At 37.9% G+C, this 27,852-nt stretch overlaps 3 protein-coding genes across 3 annotated transcripts; all 3 read left to right on the forward strand.

The window, feature by feature from the left end:
• The first annotated feature begins 756 nt into the window (after positions 1-756).
• On the forward strand, positions 757-4,952 carry LOC141847426 (3-hydroxy-3-methylglutaryl-coenzyme A reductase 3-like). Its single transcript, XM_074735471.1, has 4 exons — positions 757-1,775; positions 2,349-2,530; positions 3,254-3,600; positions 4,342-4,952. Exons 1-4 carry the CDS (start codon positions 856-858, stop codon positions 4,582-4,584), a joined length of 1,692 nt encoding a protein of 563 aa, XP_074591572.1. The 5' UTR covers positions 757-855; the 3' UTR covers positions 4,585-4,952.
• A 1,933-nt stretch (positions 4,953-6,885) lies between these two features.
• On the forward strand, positions 6,886-9,341 carry LOC141847859 (conserved oligomeric Golgi complex subunit 7-like). The gene is made up of 3 exons (XM_074735945.1): positions 6,886-7,442; positions 8,357-8,689; positions 8,956-9,341. Exons 1-3 carry the CDS (start codon positions 6,915-6,917, stop codon positions 9,223-9,225), a joined length of 1,131 nt encoding a protein of 376 aa, XP_074592046.1. The 5' UTR covers positions 6,886-6,914; the 3' UTR covers positions 9,226-9,341.
• A 17,475-nt stretch (positions 9,342-26,816) lies between these two features.
• On the forward strand, positions 26,817-27,691 carry LOC141848133 (uncharacterized). Its single transcript, XM_074736247.1, has 2 exons — positions 26,817-26,879; positions 26,957-27,691. The coding sequence occupies exons 1-2, from the start codon at positions 26,817-26,819 to the stop codon at positions 27,689-27,691; spliced, it is 798 nt and encodes a 265-aa protein (XP_074592348.1).
• Positions 27,692-27,852: the final 161 nt, after the last annotated feature.

Genomic DNA, 27,852 nt, shown 5'->3' on the forward strand with positions numbered 1-27,852 from the left:
ATTATGTTAAAATAATTTTTAAATTTAAATTGATGAAAATATTATATATAAAGTACTTTTATATCAATTTTTATTAAATTAATTAAAATTATTTAAATTTTATTAGAATCTGTTTAATAATATTAAAATGGTAGTAAAATTAACAATAATCTTGAAATAAAAATATTTTTATCAATTTAATATTCAATTTATTCATCTAATATTCACATTATATCAGTTATTAAATCATAAACTATTATAACACATTCTTTGTTAAAATTTGATAATTTAGATGAGAAAAAACTATCAAGTGATTTCATAGATATTCAAGTTAACTTCTACTGTTTCGGTCATTTTCGAAAATAGTTTTTTTTCGGTAACGAAAATAAATGCTCTTGGGTCTTAATTCTACAAATGCTTGGCTGGATTCATCTACAATAAGTTCGCTATTACAACACGTTCTTCATTTTCTTGATTGATGATTTAAATGGGATATATAAATAGAAGATATTAATGAAAATTGAATATTAGAAGACAGTTACCGGTGGGATAGAGTGCTTGAAGAACGTCCCTTTCCTTATTTACAAAAAAATTAAAATTTTCTTTGATATTTGCCCGTAAAATAAAATAAAGAAAAAACTATTAAACGATTGCATACATATTTGACGTAAACCTCTACTGTTTCTATCATTTTCGAAAATAGTTTTCTTTCCATAACGAAAATAAATGCTCTCTCTCGGGTCTAATTCTACAAATTGCTTGGCTGGATTCATCAGCTCTCTCTGCAGAAGAGAAGAGTTTCCTTCCTTTTCCGCATCTCGTTTCCGGCTGGGGCGAAGCGTTGCGCGCGAAACCCTTTCTTGTTTCTTGACCACCATGGACCTCCGTCGTCGCCTTCCTCTTGGCTCCGTCTCCGCCTCCACCAAGACTCACAATCCCTCCCCATCCGCCCCCGTGCAGGCCTCCGATGCTCTCCCCCTTCCCATTCGCTATACGAATCTACTCTTCGCGGCTCTCTTCGGCGTCTCCCTCGTCTTTCTTATGCGCCGGTGGCGCGAGAAGCTCCGCCTTTCTTCCCCGCTCCACGTCCTTGGTCTCTCCGAGATCGTCGCCATCGTCGGTCTCGTCTCGTCCCTCATCTATCTCCTCAGCTTCTTCGGCATCGCCTTCGTTCAGTCCATCGTATCCTCGAATGACGAGGAGAACGATTTTCTCCTCTCCGACTCCGCAGAGCCTCCTTCAGCCCCGGCTCCTGCGCCTTGTTCGCTCCTCTGCCCCGCCTCCCCGCTTGAGGAAATGCCGCCGGATCCCAGCCGTGACGACGAGGAGCTCATTTCCTCCGTCGTCGCGGGAAAGACACCATCTTACGTTCTAGAGTCTCAGCTGGGAGACTGTCAGAGAGCAGCCGGGATCCGGCGAGAGGCGCTGCGGCGGACTACAGGGAAGGGCCTTGAGGGGCTTCCTCTTGACGGATTCGATTACGGGTCCATATTCGGACAGTGCTGCGAGCTCCCGATAGGGTACGTGCAGATTCCGGTGGGGATCGCCGGGCCACTGGTGCTGGATGGGACGAGGTACTTTGTGCCCATGGCCACCACCGAGGGGTGCCTAGTGGCGAGCACCAACAGGGGTTGCAAGGCCATCGCAGAGTCTGGAGGAGCTACCGGAATCGTGCTGAGGGATGGTATGACGAGAGCTCCAGCGGTGAGGCTACCGTCGGCCAGGCGTGCTGCGGAGCTCAAAGCCTTTTTGGAGGCGGCCAACAATTTCGAGACGATTTCCCTCGTGTTCAACAAGTAATCCTTCTTTTGTTCCTTCAACTTCATTCGCAAAATAGTGATCTATGAGAATCGTAGGCATGATTTCTTTTTTGTTGGTTTGCGGTTCTTAAAACATGAGTTTCTTAATCCTTTCTTTTTATTAATTGTTTCCCATCATTCTGCTGAAAACGACTTCAACTTATCTGATGTTACCCCAAGTTATGAAGTTTGTTACTGATTTTGCCCCATGTTATGAAGTATGTTACAACTCTCAATTTTATTCTGGGATCCATATTCCCTGTTTGTTTCTTCTTTGGTGATTATCAATCTACGTTCTTGACATGATTTATCCGTTGCTTCTTTGTAGTTAATAAAATGTCATTTTTTATTTTTAGTCACTTTCATCTCATTATGAACATTGAATTTAAACTCAAGAAAAAACAAGATTGAAGGTTATAGTTTTCCAATATAGTCTACAATTACTCCTGAAATGTAAATAATTGTGTTGTTTTTATATTGAATAGAAAACAAAATCTTTTATATGCTTCTGTTTCCTACTTTTTTTTAATAACAATCTGATGTATTTTCAACGTGCATGAACATCTGCAGATCAAGCAGATTTGCCAAGCTTCAGGATATCAAATGTGCACTGGCTGGGAGGAACATTTATATGAGATTCAGTTGCAGCACTGGAGATGCCATGGGTATGAATATGGTCTCCAAGGGCGTGCAAAATGTGTTGGACTATCTTCTTGGAGACTTCCCAGACATGGAGGTAATTGGTATATCCGGTGAGCTTCTTTATCCTACTTGATCCATCCCTCTCCCAATGTATTCACACACTATACATTAGGACACTCCTATTCGATGATGCCTTAAACAACACACCAAATAGATTAGGTCGTCAAAACTATTTCTTATTGCTTGATTTAGCAGAACTTTCCGTTTCAGAAGACCCTATCAGTTTCAGTTTTTAGAATGGTTCAGCTGTACATGAGACTTCTTATGCTTATTTCAGTAATTATGTCACTTTGAATTCATTATGTATGATGTAATTTCATATTCTCTGTTCCATGCTAGATAAGAAAATTATCTTCACCTATCAGAGTTTAATGTTTGCGCTGATGTTTTTGACACCATAAGTTTTGTCTAATGTACTGAAAATTTCTCCAATTCTAAATGGTAGGGACTCATAGCTTGTTATATTCATGGGATGATTTTATTTCTTTTCCATTCAAAAATTTGAAGTCAGTTGTTTGATTAATTCGTGTTAGTTCTATATTATAATTGAAGAAATTTATTGGATCACATGCACTAGATGCAATGTTGCAATTCAATTCTTTTTGGAGTAGACCCATAATTGTGGGATGTGAACCCATAATTCACGTGATGCAAAGTTGACTAAGACAAGTCAACGTTGCTTTTCCCTACCATCACAAATATCACTCAAAAATCCCATCCTTTTATTAACATGGTGTGTTTGAGTTTTGTCTTCTGTGTGTCTCTCTCTCTAGGTAATTACTGCTCGGACAAGAAAGCAGCTGCTGTAAATTGGATCGAAGGCCGAGGCAAATCTGTGGTTTGTGAGGCAATTATCAAAGAGGAGGTGGTAAAGAAGGTTCTTAAGACCAATGTACTGGCGTTGGTTGAACTAAACATGATTAAGAACCTTGCTGGGTCTGCAGTTGCTGGAGCTCTTGGAGGGTTTAACGCTCATGCCAGCAATATTGTCTCTGCTGTATTCCTTGCCACTGGCCAAGATCCTGCTCAAAATATTGAGAGTTCACACTGCATCACCATGATGGAAGCTGTGAATGATGGAAAGGATCTCCATGTATCTGTGACTATGCCATCCATTGAGGTCATTCTCATCTTTTAATTAGTTCATCAGTTAAACTCATTTTACCTGTTTATTCCTGAATCTGATCCACAGGCTCTTAACTTAGTAAATGCTCCCGCTCCTAGTACGCTGTGTGAGAAGTTGAAATTCATAGATATATAGATTTTTCATGAGGATAGTGAAAGTATCACATGGAATCAGATTCAATATGTGATGGTTTATTTTTCTTCTGCTAGAATTGGTTCTTAAGTTGGCTCAATATTTCTGGCAATAACTGTTGGTCTGATGCTTCACCACTTAACTCGATTTCACTTGGCTTCCTCTTCATCATAAGATTGATGGCTTCAATTTGGATTCATACATAACATGAGACTATTCTGCTACACCTTTATTACTTTCATCCTTATCACGGTAGTCCAAGGAGTTCATCATCGTAATCCTTTTTAACAAGTTCACTTAAAAAATATCATCTGAATCAAAATCATTATTTGTCCAACAGTTTTATTTTGAGATCTGAGTTTATCCAGGCATGCGTGTTGAATAACCTCAATTGGGTCTTATTCTACACATTATGAGCTTTAGTCCGAACCAACCTTCTCACTGGTGTCATCTTATACACAAAAGTTGGTCTCTGTCCTCTTCCAGGCGATAGATGGATGTCATCTTACGCCAGGCAAAGAAAGCAATGAAATATAATTGAACTCAGCTCTAGTTGGTCATAGCTAAGTTGTTGTTGTTGTTGTTGTGTTCTGTGTATTGCAGGTGGGCACGGTGGGTGGTGGGACTCAGCTGGCTTCTCAGGCTGCTTGTTTGGACCTTCTGTGCGTGAAGGGTGCAAGCCTGGAGACCCCTGGGGCCAATGCCAGGCTGCTCGCCACCATTGTGGCTGGTGCTGTTCTAGCTGGAGAACTTTCTCTTCTCTCTGCCCTCGCAGCAGGCCAACTCGTAAGGAGCCACATGAAGTACAACCGATCCAGCAAAGATTTCATGAAAGTTGTCCTCTAACATAATCCCATGTTCAATGGTCACTCCCATTCCTAAGTGAAGGCCAAAAGCTTCGAGGAGAGTTGGCCAAAGAACATGTGACAGATTGAGACTAGAGGAGGCGAAGTGAGGACCAGCAAAAGTCACCTCAATTTATCTTCTGCAAGTTTATCGTCGTTATGTAGTTCATAATTGTGATGGAAGACTGTAGGATAACTGACTTTCGGTTTGCCATGTTGACATTCTTAGCATCAATATGTATAGTTAGTACAATCTAAAATCGGTACAGTTTCCTGTTTTTGGGTCTCATTAGAGCTTGTGGTGTAGGGAAGACTACTACTTTGGAAGGCAGATAGGATCCATTTTGGTTCCTACAAGTTAAATCAGGAGCAAGGAAAGCTTTATAAAACACAGAGCATGTGATAACCATGTGCAACTCTGCACCGAATGCTAACTTGATCTGGCGACATGAGACTTTTAGAGCTGTGGATTTGGTTCTTTCGTTGAGGATGAGGATGACGGTATTCTTTCTCCTGCCTACCCTTAATATATAAAATTATTATTTTCTTCAATTTTGGTATATAAGAGTATTATCAATAATAAAAAAATAAATCATTTTTATAATATTAAATTTGTCCCTACATGTAATATTTTGTATTGCTAACTTTAATCAATTGTTTTGATTTAGCTAACTCACTCGACCACATGCAATTGCCTGCTCAATTTAGATTCCTCAACATATTCAATTTGTCTTTGTTACTCAAGATATCTATTTTATAGACAAAGGAAAGAACCATGATACCGAATAATAAAAAAAATGAAAATAGAAAATTTTGTAGTGGATTGACAAAATTCTTTTTAAGTAATAAATATGATAAAAGGACAAAAATTCATGTCCTTAGGATGTATAAACTTGGAAATAAACCCAAAATAGACTCGTCGCTCAAGCATAAATTCAAGAGATACAAAAGGTAGAAGAGATAACTCAAAGATGTTTTGAATTCACCAGAAAAGTCTAAATTGTTTCTCCCTATAAAACACAAACGTAAATGCTAGTGCATGAAAGAATCCTCCATGCATAAGGCAGGATAAAATTTATTAATTTATTATTAACAACTAGACACTTTAATGCTTTCCTTGGTCAACCAGATAAATTAAATTAGCTCTCTCTTTTTTTTCTTATTTTTTTGATAATTTAAGTATTTGACTTTTTGAACCGATTAATCCTAAGGGCAACAGATCCAATCTTATAGAAGTTTTCGACCAACTATTAAGATAAATCTGAAAAGTGCTTGTGTTGTTGGATACTAGTAGCTGACTTTCACAACCATCAAGATAAATCCAAGAAGTGTTTGCGTTGTTGGACACTAGTAGCCGACCTTCATAAGTCACTCCTCACTAATGAGAATCATGCTCCACCTGAGTATTGGTGCAGTCTTGCCCCAAGTATCATTTGATTTTAATGTTTAGCTAAATGAATTTAAATTAGGCAATGTTGGTAATCTAACATGTGTGATTTGAGTAAACAGAAAAGTTCAGGTTTGAAGTCTTGGCAAATGGTGAAGTTCTGGAGGTGCGACCTTTTGACAAATGGTGAAGTCCCAGAGGTGCGACCTCTTGATAAAATGAAGATTTAGCATGACGAAGCTGATGGAAACATCTCAAGCAAGTGCAAGGATGAGGAGTCGTGGGCTCGAAAGTATCCAAAGAGAGCACGAGGCTTGTGAAAGATGTTTGAAGGCGTGAGTCTAGGCTAAGGGATAAAGAAGGAAGCTGAAAGGTGAGTTTCAGCTTCATCAGTCAACTGGGATTATATCAGTCGACTGGTGTCCTGATCCAAAATACATAGAAAATTTGATCGAGTGAAAGGCAGAGACCAGTTGACTGACCACTCGAGTGAAAGTGTTAGGATCGGTTGGTTCGCTAGGGGGGGTGAATAGCATTTTTCGAATCTTCTTCGATTGTTTCTTTGCAAGAGTGTTAGCGGAAGCAAAATATAATAGAGAAAATAATAGATTAACGCTAACCCGGTTTGTTTACTTGGTATCCACCTCCGCAGAGGTGACTAATTCAAGGATCCACACGCACGCACACACCCGCTGCACTATGAATCGTCTCCTTCTCGAAAACCTCGAAGGCGGAGAAACCTTTACAACCTTTTCGTTCTCCTCAAAATGATATGAAATAATGTTTAGGAGGAGAGGAAGAAAGTAAAGAATCAGAGAACAACACGTATGGTAAGATGGAGCGTGCTATTCTTTCTAATGAGATTTCTGGGTTAGACATTCGTGGTGCTGTTGCATGAGGTCTGGGTGCACAAGGTATAGAACTCAAGTGAAACTGTCCGAAGGATGGAAGAATCTATTCCACAAGTTATTATGTTTCTTGAAGCTGCTGTTGAACGATGCATTAATTTCACTGGTGGTTCTGAGGTCCATGAGCTTATTTTAGTGCTTGATGACATAATGTTGCAATATCTTTCAAACCTCCAAGATACACTAAAATCTGTGCGATCCATTTATGGGGTTGATAATATTTCACAAAGTGATCAAAAGAAGGAAGGAGCAGCACACATTGCCAATATGGTATCTGAGGAGGAGGAATGGTCTATTGTTCAAGGAGCTTTGCAGATTCTTACAGTTGCTGACTGTCAAACTAGTCGTACATCTGTTTTTGAAGCTTCATTACGAGCAACTCTGGCTAGAATTGGCACAACACTATCAATTTCTGTACCTGGGTTAAGTTCAGACCAATCTAATGAAGCTAATAGTGAACAGAATGAAATGGGTGTTGCTAAAAGGGCAGGTTTTGATGTTGGCACTCTGCGTCTTGCAGATGCACCTGATAAAGCCAGGAAGCTTTCTTATCTCCTTGAGCAGGTATTTTGGTTTTCTATGTTTTTTCCTCTTATTTCGGTAGTTTTCCTATCGGACGACCCAATATATATTTCTTTTTAATTTTTTTGTTATCCTAATAAGTATTCTGTCTTAATCTGAACAAACTAAATGAATCATTTTTTTTCTTTTAATATTTTGGATTGTCTATGACAGCTCAATATAATCGTGTGTTAGGCCTTTTACTGTCAGCATACACTGCTCATGGTGCTTATAGTTCACTGGCAAAGCACATATCATACATGAAATATGCTAGACTCGTATTTAATGCTTCTGCATATGATGCACAAAACATGGTAAAAGAATATCATATTTTCAACTTGTTTTAGAAGATTCCACCAAGCAAAAGGCAAATAGGTACTTCCACTTCTACGATGTTACAACACACTATGCTACTCCTGAGTGATACAGCCTTGTATTTGTTAGCCAAACTACAAATAGCTGGGACTCATGGGTAATATGTCGTTATACCACTTTAATAAACAACATTAAATTTTTTATGATTTTTTTTTCGTAGCTATTATTGTAAGCGAACATATTTATGAACAAACTTGATACTCTGCTCTTGATCTGATGTTTGTTCAGCATGTCAAAATATGTAAAATGAATAATAGTCTAAGTTTGTTGTCTATCTCCTTGGCACTTTGGATGCAGTTGCATGTAAATATATAAGATTTTTTAGTAGATCAAAATTTAACTATTTGTGTAAGCTCAACATCATTTATAGTTGAGCTCAGTAAAAACCCAAGCTCTTGCTTACTTTTCTAGCAAACAAACTTAGACATAGTCAAGCTTGGCCTGGCTACACTCAGTTTAAAGCCCTATTCTTAACTCTACTATGTAGCATTAAGATAGTTTAGGTGATTGTTACTTATAACAACATTTGTTCTATGTTGCAGTCCAAAGATCCACGATTTCATTCCCTTCCTATGACATCCCAAAGGGTTGCAGCATTTTCTGATACAGTTAATGAGCTTGTTTATGATGTTCTTATTTCTAAAGTTCATCAATGTCTAAGTGATGTGTCTCGGCTGCCAATTTGGTCGTCAGTGGAGGAGCAAAGTTCCCGTCCACTCCCAAGCTTTAGCGCATACCCACAGGCCTACATCACTAGTGTTGGAGAATATCTTCTTACTTTACCGCAGCAGTTGGAACCACTAGCTGAAGGTATCTCTACCAGTGAGTCTAGAACTGAGGAAGCCCAATTTTTTGCCACTGAATGGATGTTTAAGGTAACACTTCTGATCGTTTATCTTAGGTTTTCTTTTTGTCATAGGATTCAAAAATTATATGGATTTTTTCGAGCATGGAATGATGAAAGCCTCAGGCTATCGACATTTTCTTTTTTCTTTTTCAAATTCAGATCCAAGGAGACTAAACTGAGTTTTTTTTTCTCTCTCTGTGTGTGTCTGTGTATTTTCACGTCCTTATTCTTGGCTGTTGTTTGGTGGAGGAATTCAACTCAAAACTCACATAATTTGACTTTTATGATGTTTAGGTGGCTGAGGGTGCAACTGCCCTTTTCATGGAGCAACTAAGAGGAATTCAGCACATCACTGATAGAGGTGCTCAGCAGCTATCAGCTGATATCGAGTACTTGAACAACGTCCTCTCCGCACTCTCGATGACCATCCCCCCATTCTTGAACGCATTCCACGTCTGCATCTCAACCCCAAGAGACCAGCTTCCTGATCTCATCAAATCAGACAGTGGGAACCACCTGCTTCAAGATATTTCGGTGCTCAGAAGGAAGGCGAGCCGCGATTAGCTTTATAGCAGCTAGCTAGCAGAGCAGAAGCTGCTCCGCTGTCCTGTTTGCAATCCTCCCCGTGACTAGTAGATTCGGTGATGTAGCTCTCCTGTCGTCATCAACGTTTTGAAACGCGGAGTCAAAATTCCTGGGCGTTGAGTCCGATCACTTCAACTGAACGATTAAACGAATTAACATCTACTAGATCAATCCTTTTGAAATTTTGTGTAGATGCTAAGTCAGATACCATGGATGTGGATGGACAACATCTACATCAGTTGCCATAAAATATCTCCAAGTCCTTGTCGAGCATCAGAAGCTGACAACAATATGTCAAAGTTGGAGTGGATGGTTGCTTGTGAGGATGAAGGTTATATACCAAACTGGCCTAGAAAATATCTGAGGACTGGCCATCGTTTCACACGCTCAACGATCCTGATTTCTTAATTTACTATGTATCAATTAAAGAATATATGGTTTATGAGCTGCAGTTGTTTTGCGATCAGAGTTCATATGAAGGAAGACATCGTAACAAAAGCATGAGAAATGAGCTTAATGTGGTACTTGGACCAGTTAAAATAATGCCACCAATAATAGGTTCTAGAATCAATGAATGAATGAATGAAATCTTGCTTCTTTAACCATTACAATAAGATTGTCAGTTTCTGTGTTGAAGATTGATGTTTTCATTTTCATTTTTAAATATGCTTTGTTTTGACTTTAAAATGTTGATGTAGATAATTTCTTTTTTCTTTTTAAATTTACTTTATTTCATAGGTCTTATTAGATTTTTTTTTCTTTCTTTTTTTGGATTCACCTTGTTCTTGTATTCTTCTTCTCTTCTTCCTCCAATGATTTATCCAAACAAGTCATCACTCTTAGGTTTCTTCACCTTAGCTCTAGCTAGGATCACTCCGCTAATTGAGCTTGGGAGGACGCACATGCTAAATTATCTCTCATCACCTCCATTGATATTCAAGCGGCAGAGTTACTGTATTAGGCAAGAGTTGATTTCCATGGGGTTCATTTCCTGAGATTTATGCCCTTCCACTTATAGGAGGTTGATTTCCATGGGGTGCATTGAAAGAATCTACATTAGTTATAAAATACCTTTTTTTGGTTAGCTAGACGTCCTTTCTAACAAAGGCAAAGCTTTTAATCTTCCCTCCCATCTAGCATTTTTCAAGAGTTTTCTTAATTTCTTTTGTGACCAATTTTGTCCCAATTCTTTGCCTCCACGACAATTGTTGTATGTAATGGTGGAGTCAAAAATTTTATAGCTCTCGAGCTGATTTCATACGAGTTAATAAAAAAAAAAGTCCCCAGATTACTTTCCTCTCTCTCACACATTCTTCCCAACCACTTTGATATCATACGGAGATCCTCCTCTTCAACATTGTTAGCTCCCAAGTTAAAGATTGGGTAAGATAATTTGTGGCTATACCCTCGGTTGTATCGGCGATAACTCTTTGAAAAATTCTCCCAAGTTCCCCTTGCCTACCTTTTTCACATTAGTCTACCATAACTTCAATTCTATGCCTCAAACTCCATGTCTATAGTAACTCTGAATGGCATCGCCTCAATTCATCAAGAACCTTAAGAATAGGTTTAGGTCCTCACATAGCAAACTACGTAGAGAGAAGGAGACACTCAACATCAAAGAGCCCTAGAAGAATACAAAACAAGTCTACTATTTAATAGCTAGTTCATCTATTCTCATCCTAATTAGTAAAGTTCATCTTGTTGAAATAGAAATGAATAGAAACATAATAAGCTTGAGATAATGTAATTATAAGGATATCAATTGTAATTCCAAACACTCCAAGTAATTTTTTTTTATTCTGAAAAGTTCATGAACAAATGTATTGATAGATAACTTCCACCCATCAAAGTAAAGAATCATTATAAATAAATAATGCAGAATTAAATACAAAGGAAAGCAAGATAACATTAAAAAAAAAATCTAATACCTAGATATTCCGTTGGATAATCTCCTACTAAGTTTTCTTCCGACTTGTAGATCAAAAGACAATCTTTCACATTCATCTAGAAAAAAGAAGTTATGAAAGCTATAAATCCTATGGGTTGTTGCCATAGCTTCGATCCCAAAACCATAATTAGACTATGTATCAACTGTATTCAAACTATTAGATAATTATAGTCAATAATAACACCGCGATTCTATTGCTATTTTAAAACAACTTCTTCTAATCGAGGTGGTATCCGAATGATAGAGTTGTATTAATAAATAAATGTAAGGAATGGTTTAGTTTTATTATTTTTTATTTTAAGATAGAAAAGAATATTTATCAGAAGAGTATATTTTATTTATTAAAAGAAAAAAGATTTTAAAAGTATTTTTTCCAAATAATTAGGGTTTAACATTCATGTAATACATGCATACAGTGTACAACTAGTGAAAGATACCCACCATTATTAACATTAGGCAAAAATTATATTAAGGTAATGTTCGTTATAGTTTTCTTGGCGACCTTTTGATCTCATTTTGGAAACACAAAAGATAAGAGAATCTAAAGAAGATTAATACGTTCATTTGCCCTAATAAATCAACTTATGATAAGGTAGGTCGATATGTTAGAAACCCGTCATATGACGGAGTGGGATGGACCGATTCACCATCTTGACGGACTAAAAAATCTTCAATGCAAGTGAGTTGTAAGTTAGCGGACCAATGAGAGCCTTTTAAAAAAATATATAAAAAAATTAAAAAATTTTAAATTTGAGTTGTGGTTTATACCAATCAAACCCATTAGTCTATTGACTTTTTCACTCTAATTTTAAATTTTGGAAAAAAATCTCATTCCCAAATCAATTTGAGCCCATCATGTGCCTAGGCAGGTAGGCCTATCTAATCTTTTTAAATTATTTAAGCGGATAGATTAATTTAATATGCCCAATTTTGACGACTGTATAAAGAACTAATGAGGAGAGTTTTCCAAAATTTCTTCATAGCAAATTTGACCTCGTTCGAGTTCAAATTGACATAAAAGTTTTCTAGGTAGGCAGAGGAAGAGTAATTAGGTCTTATTCTCATCAAAAATGTCATTAAGTTGATTTTAATCTCATTTTGGCTTGAAAATAATGGAGGACTCTTGGGAACGTCAAGAAAAATATTATGCCTTTTTCTAGTCAAAATAATCATCATGAAGATTTAATAATAACCCTTTTGTGTCATAAATGTCTTGAAATTTAGTATCCGTTTTCTCTCAAAAAAGATCATCAATGATAATCCCAGTTAGTCGCATTGACTCAATCCCTGGGGGTGGCCGGCTCGGTCCCACAGAAGTTTCCCACCGGCCACTAGGGTAAATCAAACAAAAAAAATCATCAAGTAGATATATATGGTTGTTTTCAATAAAAGAATACATAAATGCCATATTCGATCATCGCCAACAAAAAAATCAAAATTAATTTCATTATCAAGATTTAATTCAGTCGTTAATTATAATAGACAGTCGACTCATGCATGCAGTTGTAGTTGATCTTGTTGGATATTAGGTCTTAAAAAACTAATACAGGTTTGCGAAAAATCGGGGTACCATCAATCAATAAAAGTCAAAATTGATTTTAAAATTGAAATCTACGTTTCGCGTAGATAGATCTAGACTATTAATTTACTCAAAATCTATTAAAGGTGAATGAAAAATTAATTATTCAAAGTTAGTCCAGAATAATATTAATTGTTACTTAATGCTATAGCAAGAAGTGTATGGGGAATAGTCCTATATCGATAAATTCCATTAGCTTCCTTTCCTTATTTATGTTGTTGTGTTAATGAAGTTAATACAAAAGCCCATGTGCTCTCTTCTCATGTGTGCAATGAGCGTTTTGTTAGCTCACTTTGCACTTCGCGAGGAGTATTGAGGAGCTTAAATTTATATTCCAGATGACGTGCAGTGTCTACGTGGCACTCGAGTGATGTGTCAGGTTCACATGTGACGTGACAGTACCTATGTGACATTCGGGTGAGCAGGAGAGATGATTGAACTACTGACTGGGTGAACGGATGACAACCGTTGAATCAAAGAGGTGTGATGGATCGCATGTAATGTGATCTGGAGCGTTAGATTGCGAAGAGTCATAATCTGACCGTTGATGATGAGGCTTAATCTGAAGCGTCAGATCTAATGGATCATTGGATTTAGATCTAACGGCTTATAACAAAAGGGTATCTGAAGGGTTATAACTCTCCAAATCTGACGGATGAGATTAAAGGGCGATCTGAAGGATTACAACCCTCCAGATTGAATTACTCAGATAAATCCTGCTCTAAAATTCACAATCACTCACCAAAGGGTACCATACCTCTTCACTTTGTATAAATAGGTCTCTTCAGATGCTGAAAATTCATCGAATCAACTTATCCATTGAATCATTCAATAATCATACATCTCATCTTTTGCATTCGGAGTCCAAAAAGCCTACGAAAAAATTCATTGGTCTTGAAATTTGAAGTGCTACTATTTCGAGATGTCATCGTTGTATCTTAGGAAATGAATTGCTGCTATTCGTAATAACCTGTAGCAGAGCAATATCATTTTACGGAGATTGTGTTGAGCACTAACCTTGACGATCTAATATCAGTTTGCATCCTTCCCGGCACCACCGACAAACAATCATAAAATGATATTGTGCAAACTGATATGGTTGTGATCAACGGTGTTCTGACTGCCATTCGACATAAAGAGTGTTGGTGTAAGGAGCACTAGATGATCGAACCTTGGTTTTGATGATGACATGAGGTTCAAGTTAAGTGTGTGGTGTGTATTGACGTGTTTATCTAAGTGTGCAGGGAGCACAGGAAAAGTTCTAGTTGAGGCTAGGTAATGAAAGTCCTAGTAAAAACTAGGCAAATGAAAGTCCTAGTGGAAACTAGGCAAAGGAAAGTCTTGGTCTGGAGGACTAGGCAAAAGTCATAGCGGATCAAGTGCACCAGCAGAAGTCCAAGTAGGTCAGGTGGACCAGATGCATGGCAGGAAGTCCAAACAGGTCAGGTGGACCAGTTGTTTGGCGAGAAGTCTAGGCAGGTCAGGTGGACCAGTTGTTTAGCAGCAAATCCTTAGGACCGAGGATCAAGTGTTGGTGCAATCTTGCCCCAAGCACATTGGGTTTCAATGTTTGGCTAAACCATGTTTGAAGTTAGGCAATCTTTGTGATCTAACATGGTTGTTGCAAGCTTACAGGAAAGTCCAGGTTGAAGACTTGGCAAGGAAAAGTCCAAGCATGGTCTTGGCAAGGAGAAGTCCAAGTGTGATCTTGGCAAGGAAAAGTCCAAGCATGGGTCTTGGCAAGGAGAAGTCCAAGCTGAGTCTTGGCAAGGAAAAGTCCAAGCTGGGTCTTGGCAAAGGAGAAGTCCAAGCGTGGGTCTTGGCAAAGAAAAGTCCAAGCATGGGTCTTGGCAAAGGAGAAGTCCAAGCGTGGTCTTGGCAAAGGACTTAGCGTGACGAAGCCGATGGAAGCATCTCAAGCTAGTGCGAGGATGATGGAGCATCCACGAGAGGCACGAGGTTGAGGGAGGTGTTTGAAGGTCGAGGTCATGGCTAAGAGAAGCTGAAATGACATTTTTCAGCTTGAGCAGTCGACTGGCCCTGCCAGCAGTCGACTGATGATAAATCAGCACCACACAGAAAGTTCAGTCGAGCCAGAGGAAGACGGCAGTCGACTGGGCAGTCGACTGATGGATGAAGAGTCGACTGATGCCAGTCGACTGGTCTTGGATCAGTCGACTGATATTTGAACGTTGGGCAAAACAAGGCAAGCATTAAATGCAGATTTTGTTGCCGTTGAAGCCCATCAGTCGACTGGCCCTGCCAGCAGTCGACTGATGCTGGGAAGAAATAAAAGAAGTCATCTTGAGAGATCATTCATTCAAGAATTTTTCATTCTTTCATTCTTCTTGCTTTGCTGAGTTTGTTCTCTATTTTGTGATTTCTTCCCTTCCTCCAAAACTAAATTTCTAATCATACGAGGAAGAAAAAGTTGTAAAGGTTTCTCCGCCTTCAAGGTTCTTGAGAAGGAGAGATTCATAGTGGAATCGGGTGTGGTGTGCGTGTGGATCCTTGGACTAGTCACCTCTGCGGAGGTGGATACCAAGTAAATCAACGGGTTAGCATTGATCTCTGTTTTCTTATTATTATTTTGCTTCCGCTAACGATCTTGCAGAGAAATATCGAAGAAACGCTATTGAAATGCTATTCACCTCCCTCTAGCGAACGCACCGATCCTAACAAGTGGTATCAGAGCCCGGTAAGTTTCGGAAGATCAAACCATCAACCGGAGCAACATATGGCGTTCCAAGAGGGATACAACACCGCACGACCACCATACTTCGACGACAATGATTTTGCCTATTGGAAAGGTAAGATGGAGTACTACCTTATGAATGATATTGATAACTGATTCAGTGTTGTAGATGGGTTTGAAACACCCAAGGATGCAGAGGGAAAAATTCTACCTACAAAAGATTGGTCGAAAGAAGTGTGCAAGAAGGCACAAGCAAACGCTAAAGCGACGACAACCTTGCAATGCGGACTGTCAAAGGAACAATTAAACAAGGTCGGTCCGTTGATTCGGCTAAAGAACTATGGGAGAAGCTCATTGAACTTAACGAAGGATCAAGTGAATCGAGACGAGCCAAGAAGGATCTCTTGGTAAGTCAACTACAATCCTTCTCGATGAGAGCAACCGAAAGTGTGAGTCAGATGCACGGAAGGTTCAAGGAGATCGTGAACGGTCTCCATGTTATTGGTGAAAAGATCGATAACCGCGATCTTGTGAGGTATGTTCTACAAGCCTTTCCCCGAACTACTCTATGGGCATCTATGGTTGATGCTTATAAAGTATCAAGGGATTTATCCGTTGTAAAATTAGATGAATTATTTTGTGAACTTTAATTACATGAACAAGCTAATGTGGCAACAAAAGAGAAAGGTATTGCTTTAGTTGCAGATAAGGAGAAGAAGAAGAAAAAGAAGGAGAAGGAGGAGTCATCTGAATCTGAGCAAGAGTCATCAGACAGTGACGAGGATATGATGGCCAAAGTCGTTTTCTTCGTTCTCGCGCGGCCAGAACCTCAGATTTTCCTCTTCCAACTCGTTTTCCAGATCCCTTGGGATGATCGCAAGTGAAGTTCGGCAACAATTGTTATAAAGATTCGCTGGTGAGGGTTTCACCAGAGATTCTGCTTCCGCCACTGATTTTCAGTTCAGATCTGATCCGATTCAAGGGTTGCTGAGCTAAGCTGAGTGTTATCTTCGGGGATTTCTGATTGTACATTGGATCTAGTGTGACGGCTAGATGGGATTCAATTTGTGAAGGGAAGATCTGAGTTTATTTGTTTTCGATTACTGTTCTATTTGCATTTCTGATTTCCGAAATTGTTGTTCTGTCATTTTTTTTGTTCTGCCACTCTGGTTGATCAGTATTTTCTTTCAATATTTTTGAGCTATTGTAGTTGTTTTGATCCATTGGAAGTACTTAGCCTTTAGTTCTTAAATCAATTTGAATGTGATTTCCTTTTACTGAAGCTCGGCACTGTACACAGAAATGACACACTATGTTAAGAAGATGATGGGGAAGTCGAGGAGATTTACTAGAAGGAACATCAAAAAGATGCTCACATCACCTCAAGGTAAGAGTCAAAGTTCAAGTTTTAACTCTGACGTTACTTGCTATGAGTGCAACAGAAAGGGGCACATTAGACCAAACTGTCCGGACTTAAAGAAGAAGGAAGAACCAAAAGAGAAGAAGAAGAAGGACAAGAAGCAAAAAGGAGGTGATGGTTGCACAAGCCAAGTGGGATGATTCAAGCAGTGAGTCCTCAGATGATGAGGAGGAGACATGCCACATCACCCGACACATGGCTCTCATGGCACGCGGAGGATGAGTCAGAAACCTCAAGTGATGAAGCAACATCAAGTGAAGATGAATCCTCCTCTAGTGAGGATGAGGTAATGGATAAGCATAAGCAAAATTTACTTTATCGTACTATTGCTTATCTTAAAAATTTTTTAGATAAATCAAAGTCTAGAGTCAAGGCATTGAAAGAAGAACTTAGGATTGCTAAAACCAATGCATGTGAACTTAGTCAATTTAGTAAAATTAATGAAGAAAATGAGAAATTAAAGAAAGAAAATGTTGACTTGAAGAAATGCTTAGAAAAGTTCACCTTAGGATCTAAGAACCTTGATTTAATTTTAAACAGTCAAAGGGCAGTATATAACAAAGCTGGTTTAGGATATAGACCTAAGGAAGTATCTTACATTTCCCTAGTAGGTAGACAAACCTTAACTAGTAAACAAAACACTAAGGGAAAAGGAACACTAGCATGGGTACCAAAGAAATACTTAGAAAATGTAAGTGAATCTAGTTTCTGGATACCTAAAAAGGATGTATTTCGTGTCATGTAGGTGAGAGAGAAGAAGGACGACGGCATGTGGATTTTGGATAGCGGGTGTTCAAGCCACATGACCGGGGATGTAAGTAAATTCACCAAAATAAAATACATGAAGAAAGGGAATGTGTCTTTTGGAAATAATGAAACATTAAAAATCATAGGTAGAGGTACAATTGTAGTTTCACCCACAATAACCATCCATAGGGTCTTATTAGTTAAAGGCATGGGGTTTAACTTGCTTAGTGTGAGTCAACTATGTGACTTAGGCTATCAAGTTGACTTTCATGCAAACAAATGCTTGGTTAGGAAAATTGGCATGAACAATATCATATTAGAAGGAAATAGGAATCAAAATCTCTATTATATCAATTTGGCTTTTGCTTCTAACCCTTCTATTGAGTGTCTTATGTCAAAAGAAGAAGAAGGATGGTTGTGGCATAGGAGGCTTGGGCATATCAACATGAAGACCATAGCTAAGGTGGCAAACAAGGAACTAGTGAAAGGACTACCCAAGCTCAAGTACATCAAAGACAAATTGTGTGATGCATGCCAAGAGGGTAAGCAATCAAAAACATCACACAAAGGTAAAACTTTATCTAGCACTACTTTACCTTTAGAATTATTGCATTTAGATCTATTTGATTGTCATAGCACTCCTTCTTTGAATGGTAGCAAATATTGTTTGGTAATAGTAGATGATTTTTCTAGATACACTTGGGTGTTCTTTATGAAACATAAGGATGATACCTTAGATATCTTCATTGGGTTTAGTAAAAGGGTTGAAAATGAAAGAACACTTAAGATAAATAGAATTAGGAGTGATCATGGTGGAGAGTTTGAAAATTCAAACTTCTCCAAATATTTTTTAGAAAATGGATACAAGCATGAGTTCTCATGTGCTAGGACCCCTCAACAAAATGGAGTTGTTGAGAGGAAAAATAGGGCTTTACAAGAAGCTGCTAGAACCATGCTAAATGCCTACTCACTACCCACATATTTATGGGCAGAAGCGGTTAACACCGCTTGCTACATCCAAAATAGGGTAGTAATTCACAGATTTTTAGGAAAAATACCGTTTGAATTGTGGAGTGGCAAGATTCCAAAAATTAGCTATTTTAGGGTGTTTGGGTGTAAGGTCTACATCCTAAACACTAAGGATGAATTGAGAAAATTTGAGGCTAAGGCGGATGAAGGGATCCTTGTAGGATATTCATCCACTAGTAAAGGTTATAGAGTTTACAATAAAAGAACACAAACCATAGAAGAATCTTCAAATGTTGAATTTGATGAAACAAGTAATACCTACCCTAGGAAATCCCAAATTGATGAGGATATAAATGCACAAACAAAAGAAATAACTAAAGAAATGGAAAATTTACAACTTGAGAGCAACAATCTAGGGGGAGGTAGAGGTGACTCCGATAATGAGTTACAATGTAACCACAACAAGTGTGAGGAGCCCATTAGGCCTAGAAACCTTAGGCATCATCAAGATCACCCCATTGATCAAGTGGTGGGGGATATTGAACAAGGAGTTAGAACAAGATCCCATTTTAGAAATGAAACAAGTCAAATAGCCTTAATATCTCAAATTGAACCTAAAACAATTGATGAAGCTTTAGGTGATACGGATTGGATCTTAGCTATGCAAGAAGAACTAAATCAATTTGAAAAAAATAATGTATGGGAATTAGTTCCAAGACCCAAAGACAAAACTATTGTGACCACAAAATGGGTGTTTAGGAACAAATTGGATGATCAAGGCAATGTGACTAGAAATAAGGCTAGATTGGTGGCTAGGGGTTTCAATCAAGTTGAAGGATTAGATTATGATGAAACCTATGCACCTGTAGCTAGATTAGAGTCAATTAGAATTCTTCTAGGATATGCCGCATATATGTGTTTCAAACTACATCAAATGGATGTGAAATTGACATTCATAAATGGATTTATTAAGGAGGAAGTTTATGTAGATCAACCTCCTGGTTTTGAGAGTAATGATTACCCTAGTCATGTGTATAAACTTAGAAAAACCTTATATGGGTTAAAGCAAGCTCTAAGAGCTTGGTATGAGAGGTTATCAACCTTTCTAATTTCAAAAGGCTTTAGAAGAGGGACTATAGATCCAACATTGTTTATAAAATCAAAAGAAAATGATATTTTTGTTGCCCAAGTCTATGTTGATGATATTATTTTTGGGTCAACAAATGATGAGTTCCTACATGAATTTATCAAGCATATGGAAAATGAATTTGAGATGAGCTTAGTTGGAGAGCTCACTTTCTTTCTAGGTTTACAAGTTAAGCAAACAAGTAAGGGAACACATGTATTCCAAACAAAATATACTAAAGAAATGATTAAGAAATTTGAAATGGAAAATACTAAAAATATATCAACCCCTATGGGAACAAATGTAGACAAAGATGAAGAAGGGAAAAATGTAGATTCAAAGACCTATAGGAGCATGATTGGTAGTCTCTTTACTTAACCGCTAGTAGATCGGATATATTATTTGCGGTTGGAATGTGTGCAAGATACCAATCATGTGCGAAAGAGTCACATCTTGCAATTGTGAAAAGAATTTTAAGATACATCAAAGGAACACTAAATGTAGGTCTTTGGTACCCAAGAAACCAAAATTTTGATCTAATTGGGTACACTGACTCAGATTATGTAGGATGTAAGTTAGATAGAAAGAGTACTAGTGGTGAATGTCAATTTCTTGGATCCTCCTTAGTTAGTTGGAGTAGTAGAAAGCAACCATGTGTAGCTTTATCTACTACTGAAGCTGACTATGTAGCCTTAGGAGGATGTGTAGCTCAACTCTTGTGGATGATGCATACACTTAAGGACTATGAGCTAAGTTATTCAAAGGTTCAAGTATTATGTGATAACATGAGTACAATTAATCTAACTAAAAATCCAGTTCATCACTCTAAAACAAAACACATCGAAATAAAATATCACTTTATAAGGGACCATATAACAAGAGGAGACATAGAACTAAATTATATAGAATCCAAGTCAAACCTTGCCGACATATTTACCAAACCATTACCCGAAGCTGATTTTACAAATATAAGAAGGGGGTTAGGAATGTGCTTTGTGGAATAATTGAATTTAGTAACATATAAGCCATTACATGAACTATAACATCTCACAAGACATTTAGGATGACTTTGATTGTGTTTGTGCTTGCTTGAAAACTATGTGAGATGATAGGATGATACTCATGCTCTACTTGTGCTTATGACACAGTGTTATAGTATGAAAAGTATCAAATTATTAATAATAGACCAATTATGAGGAAAGCAAATATTTAATTCATGGATATCTTGCTCATTAGTCATAATTGGATATCTAAAATGATTAGAAAATATGTATCTAATGCAATCATAATGCTAGACATCAACAAAATTATAGAACTCACAATTAAGGCTAATATTGATACTCTAAGTACACAATTAAGCACACTCTTGAAGTTTGTGCCAATTCGTAAAATTACAATAAATTTTCAAGAACTAAAATTTTTCCTTGATAGATATCACTAAAACAAATGTGCTCGCAAAATTTTAGATTTTTCTGAATTTTATGAAATTTCTACGACATTTCTGAAATTCAGATCAGAATGTATTATAGAGCATATTCAGAATATCAGTCGACTGATCATTCCATCAGTCGACTGATCATTCCATCAGTCGACTGGCCAAGTCGACTCACAACCAATTTGACTCGCTTGATTTTTCTGTGAGTTTCGGAATTTTAGGGCAGTCGACTGCTACAACAGCACTCGACTGATGCAAGTCGACTCAACTTCAGAAATCACTCGACTGATTTTTCTATAAGTTTTGAATTTCGATAGCAGTCGACTGATGAAACAGCAGTCGACTAATAAGAGTCGACTCAACCTCCACAACACTCGACCAATTTTTCTGTGAGGTTCAAAAATAGAGAGCAGTCGACTGTTTTTAAAAGAGTCGACTGATATCAGTCGACTGAATTACCAATAGTCGACCGATGAGCGAACGCTTTTATAAACAACAATCGCGGCAAGCTTCTAAAATTGTTTTCAACCCTAAGGTTGCGCCGAGTCTGTCGTAATTCTTTTTCCCCAACGTCCTCAAGTCCTCCTAAAGTCAAAGAGTTTCCTTCCTCTAAGCCAAAGCAACTACTTTTCTTAATCCCAATGGAGAATCAACCAAATCCAAAGAGGTATAACTCTAAAATCAACTTTGTCTTGGTTCTATTCTTCTAGATCTATATTGTGAACTAATCTTCTTTTATTTTCTTATACTTTTGCATCATTCATTGCATATCTTTAGACTAAGACAAAAGCATACCACCTCTAAACCTCATAGGAAGTCGGTCTTTCGTAAAAATAAGGATACACCACAACATCCTGACCCCTCTTACTTCCTAGGCACTCCTGAACCTAGATTTCCTTCAAAAATAAAACAACACATATTCGAAACCTATGAATTTCACTTCATGGATTGTCGATACCTAAATCGTCAATTCTTCCAGTCTACATCTCCTCATATCTATGATCATATTGTTTACTATCAACTGGAAAATCTAGTCAATTGCACAAGTAGCATCAATTTGGACCTGTGCAAAGAGTTTTATGTAAATCTTAGACCAACTGACATCACTGAAAGCCATTTTTTATATCCACTGTCGCTGGTATGCATATTGAATTCACTCCAGAATCAATCAGATCCTTTCTTGGTCTTCGCCCATCTTCAAATCCATTTGTTTGTTTCCCTGAAGTCACTGGAAATATCACAGGTTCATTCTCCAATGTGACTGTAGACCAAATCCACAAATACTATTTTAATCAACCAATAAAAGCCTCTATGACAAGATTTCATGCTATAAATATGTCTGCGGACCATTATGTCTGGTATCGCATCATTCTTGATTGTATCTTACCTATTGTGTCTAGGGGTCGAGCCATGATACGCGTTCCTCATATGATCATGATGTATGCCTTAGAGCAACATCTTGACATCGACATTGCACTGCACATCTATCATTCCATTCTATATCATTCTGATCCCACAAGTGGCAAGATCTACATGTCATTTGGTTATATCATCACTCAATTCTTAGCATACTAGGGAGTTGACATTACAATAGGGGCCATTCGAAATCTATCAAAGGATTATGATCAGTTGGGCCCGCGTCACTTAAAGCTTGCAAGAATTGTCTACTCAGATGGTGCCTTGAGATGGATTAAGAAGGATGCTCAAGTGCACATCTCCTCTGACTCAGAAGAAGAAAAGAATGATAGTGAACATAAGAACGACAGTGATGAAGAGCGACTTGCTCGTTTGGAGGATACAATTCATGATGTAGATGGCCGATTGAAGGTGTGTCTCGTAGAAATTCGTGTTCTGCGCCAAGAAGTTAAGATTGCCACGTAGAAACAGAATGAGGCATATGCACAGCAGCAAGAAATATTTAAAATGATCAAAAAGATACATATGTGCTTCCAGTCTCCTGAACGGCCTCCTCCACCAAGTGATGACGATGACATGTAGTGATAACTTGTTTGAAAATTTGAAATATGATGTCCTTTTTATTTGTGTGATATTTTTTAAAGCCTGACTGTGTTTCATTTTAAATCTCATTTATGCTACCTTTATGTTTAGGATTGATTTTTGAATGTCCAATGTTAATAGTGCATAATTTCAAAACATTAAGGGGGAGTTAGAATTTCAACTATTAAAGAAGGAGTTTGTATTTTCAACAATTAAGGGGGAGCTTAAGTGCTTAAAAGTTAATGAAATTGTGATTTAAAATGATTAAGGGGGAGTGTGTGATATAAAAGTGTTTGAAAGGATCATATGATGTTTAGGGGGAGCCTTTTGGTTGAAACCTAAACTACCATATTCAAACACATTTTATAATCCCTTAAGAAATTAATGATATTGTCCCCATAAGAGAATCCAAACCCATTAGAAATTATGATACAAAGTTGGACTTATATTGATCTTTTTCAACCATTTATGGATTTTGTATCAAACTCCCATATTTGAAGTCAAAATTTTTCAAAATTATTTTTCCCTAATAATGTTAGTTATAAGTAATGTACGTGTCAAATTTCATAATTTTTTTGAAACTCGTACAATTACTTATGCATTTTTAAAACTCACCTCTGATAACTGAAATTCAGTGTATCAGTCGACTGGTTCAGAGAGCAGTCGACTGCTGAGTCGACTGATATATTATTGAGTCGACTGATACTACTGTTTCAACATGATTTTGATGAGCTTAAGGTATTTTTCCCCTCCGAAAGCATTGTTGGTGCAATACTAAAGGGGGAGACTATTTTTAGGGGGAGTTTTACCCTTACTTAATTTAGCTTTTTAATTTTTATCAAAAAGGGGGAGAATTGTGAAAGGTTAAGTTAGGAAAAGAGGGAGAGAAATGTTTATCATGCTACTACTGTTATTTATTCATGTTATTCATGCTTATCATGTTTATTATGCTTTATGATAATCATGCTATGCTTTATATGTTTTAAAGATCTAACTTAAATAAGGTTTTTCCAAACATCAAAAAGGGAGAGATTGTTGGTGCAATCTTGCCCCAAGTACATTGGGTTTCAATGTTTGGCTAAACCATGTTTGAAGTTAGGCAATCATTGTGATCTAACATAGTTGTTGCAAGTTTACAGGAAAGTCCAGGTTGAAGACTTGGCAAGGAAAAGTCCAAGCATGGTCTTGGCAAGGAGAAGTCCAAGTGTGATCTTGGCAACGAAAAGTTCAAGTGTGATCTTGGCAAGGAAAAGTCCAAGCATGGGTCTTGGCAAAGAGAAGTCAAAGCTGAGTCTTGGCAAGGAAAAGTCCAAGCTGGGTCTTGGCAAAGGAGAAGTCCAAACGTGGGTCTTGGCAAGGAAAAGTCCAAGCATGGGTCTTGGCAAAGGAGAAGTCCAAGCGTGATCTTGGCAAAGGACTTAGCGTGACAAGACGAAGCCGATGGAAGCATCTCAAGCTAGTGCGAGGATGATGGAGCATCCACGAGAGGCACGAGGCTGAGGGAGGTGTTTGAAGGTCGAGATCATGGCTAAGAGAAACTGAAATGACACTTTTCAGCTTAGAGCAGTCGACTGGCCCTGCCAGTAGTCGACTGATGATAAATCAGCACCAGACAGAAAGTTTAGTCGAGCCAGAGAAGACGGCAGTCGACTGGGCAGTCGACTGATGGATAAAGAGTTGACTGATGTCAGTCGACTGGTCTTGGATTAGTCGACTGAAATTCAAACGTTGGGCAAAACAAGTCAAGCATTAAATGCAGATTTTGTTGCCGTTGAAGCCCATCAGTCGACTGGCCCTGCCAGCAGTCGACTGATGCTGGGAAGAAATAAAAAAAGCCATCTCGAGATTCAATTCAAGAATTTTTCATTCTTTCATCTTCTTGTGGTTTTTCCTGAGAACTTGTTTGTTCTCTGATCTGTGTTTTTTCCCTTCCTCCAAAACTAAATTTCTATTCATATGAGGAAGAAAAAGTTGTAAAGGTTTCTCCGCCTTCAAGGTTCTTGAGAAGGAGAGATTCATAGTGGAATCGGGTGTGATGTGCGTGTGGATCCTTGTACTAGTCACCTCTGCGGAGGTGGATACCAAGTAAATCATCCGGGTTAGCGTTGATCTCTGTTTTCTTATTATTATTTTGCTTCCGCTAACTATTTTGTAGAGAAACATCGAAGAAATATTATTCACCCCCCTCTAGTGAACGCACCGATCCTCACATAGGCTATAAATAGTTCAAAAATTGGTTACTCCTTCCTATTATTTTTGCTTTGTACTAACTTGTAATGCATGAATGGTGGGCAGAGAACTTTGATTCTGAGCGACCTTATCTGGAATCCAAGCGATCGAAGTCCAGGCGCCCGGATTTGATCTAGACGATCGGACGTCAGCGGAACCAGGCTAGCGGAGCAGTGAGGTGGCATAGTTCCAATGGTCGGGACACCTCAACGTCCAGGTGCCCGGATTGGTTCTAGGTGCCCAGATTCGAATAAACACTGCGATAGTTAAAGTTCATCCAGAACTTCCACGTTAGCATACAGACGCCCGAAAAGGGATACGGGGCCCTGAAAGTACCGAGTCAGTAATGCCAATGGTGGATCAACGGACAGCGTGGAGGTGCCTAGAAATGTTTCAGGCCCTCGAAAAGTCCTTTAAAGAGCTTCGAGGGAGACCCCTCAGAACAACAACTCAGAGCAAATCGACGACTGTCTGCGCATGAAGAAACATCCTGGAGGTCGTCGTAACACCGAAGTGCTGCATAAGAAAGATTACGATTCTACAACTTTGGTAACACATTTTTGATTCTATATTTAGTTTCAAAGAACGATAATATTTTTACCGTTCATGTGTTTGTAATTGAAAAAACTCCTTTTCGTTAGAAGGGAGTTTCATAGTGAATTGCCCAACGTAAAAGATCAAACGATCGTGAGCCTTGGAGTACCAGTCTATGGCTGTGAACCAAGTAAAAAAGCCTTGTCTCTTTGTGTGTTGATGTTTTACAATTTTCGATGTAATATTTTTTGCTATTTTACTTTGATCGATCGGATTTATGAACGAATACGAGCAAACTTTACGAAAATAAAAAAATGCTACAAATAGCGCTATTCACCCCCCTCTAGCGCTCTATTCGATCCTACGGAGAGAAGCCAAAAAAGTTCAACGGAGCCGACATCAAACGATGGCAACAAAAGATGCTATTCTATCTGACAACGATAGACCTCGTACGATTTTTGCATGAGGACCTGCCAACCACTATGGAAGGTGATTCCAATAGCAAGGTTACATGCGATACGTGGTCGCATGGAGATTTTCATCGTATATCGTAGAGGAAGTAACAACTTTTGCATCATATTATTTTGAGCCTCACATTAAAAGCAAGGCAGAGACCAGGAAGAAATGATGAAGGTCCTATTGATCCAAATTTAAATTCATTTTCAATTTTTAACTATCTTGGTCGACCAAGTGGACAATGTAAGCAGAGATATTTATCTGGTGAAGAATGGCGTGCAGCTCAGACATATATTTTATTGAATTGTCCAGAAGTCACGCCATATTTTGAGTAAGTATATATTTTATATTTTGTTAATCTCTTATATTTTGACAATTGTGTGACTGTCATTTAATTTTTTTGAAGGATTTTTCAACAATTATATTCTGAAATGTCGGCACAAGACTTTGATCGATTTTGTGATCAAGAATTTGCACCGTGGTTCAAATCATATGTAAGTAGTAGTAAATGTAACTTGTACTATCAGTTATATACATATAAAAATTTTTACACATTTTTTTTTGATTTTAGGTTCATGACAATCAAGCTCACCTTGAGCAGGAATTTCTATTTCATCTTTCTTGGGGTCCAAAAGCATTGGTACGCACTTGGCCAGCATATTTCATAAATGGATATATTTTTCATACTCAGGAATATGGAATGGGAAAAAGTACAATGAATAGTGGAGTATGTGTTCAGTCATCAGAAAATGACAGAGGCAGTGCAAGCAATGATTTTTATGGTTTGCTGGATGAAATTATAGAGGTAGAATATCCCGGACCAGAAATGCGAGTTATTTTGTTTATGTGTCGCTGGTTTGACCCAGTCAGAGGAATGAAGGTGCATCCACAGTACAATTTGGTTGAAATAAATCATAAGAGGTTTTATAAACGATATGAACCATTTGTGTTGGCACAACAAGCTATTCAGGTATTCTATGCTTCGTATCCTAGTTTGAGACGTGACAAAATTGATTGGTGGGTTGTATGTAAAACTAAAGCACGGACAAAAATTGAGGAACGTTGGGAAGACATTGCATATCAACAAGAGGAAGTTAGAAACACATTTGAGACTGAAGAACATATTATTTCAACATTACGAGATCCCAGCGGAATTGTAATTAATGTTGATGCAAGTGATATTAATGATAATGAAGATGATGACAACGACGAAGATGACGACGACGATGATGACGACGACGACGACGACGACGACGACGACGACGATGATAATGACAATGAAAATGAGGACTTTGATTTTATATAAAAAATCAGCACTTTTTTATATATGGTAAGGGAATTTTTATAAGTAATTTAGTTTTATTTGGCATATTTATATAACATGTTGCTTATTTACTTGTTTATACACTGTCGTCTTAATAAATATTTGTAATTAACTGTTGATGCACTGTATTTTTTCTTATCTGT

Source organism: Curcuma longa, chromosome 16, assembly GCF_044706935.1.
Source record: "Curcuma longa cultivar G26 ecotype Majalengka, Jawa Barat chromosome 16, ITB_CL_G26_1.1, whole genome shotgun sequence".
Lineage (NCBI taxonomy): Eukaryota > Viridiplantae > Streptophyta > Magnoliopsida > Zingiberales > Zingiberaceae > Curcuma > Curcuma longa.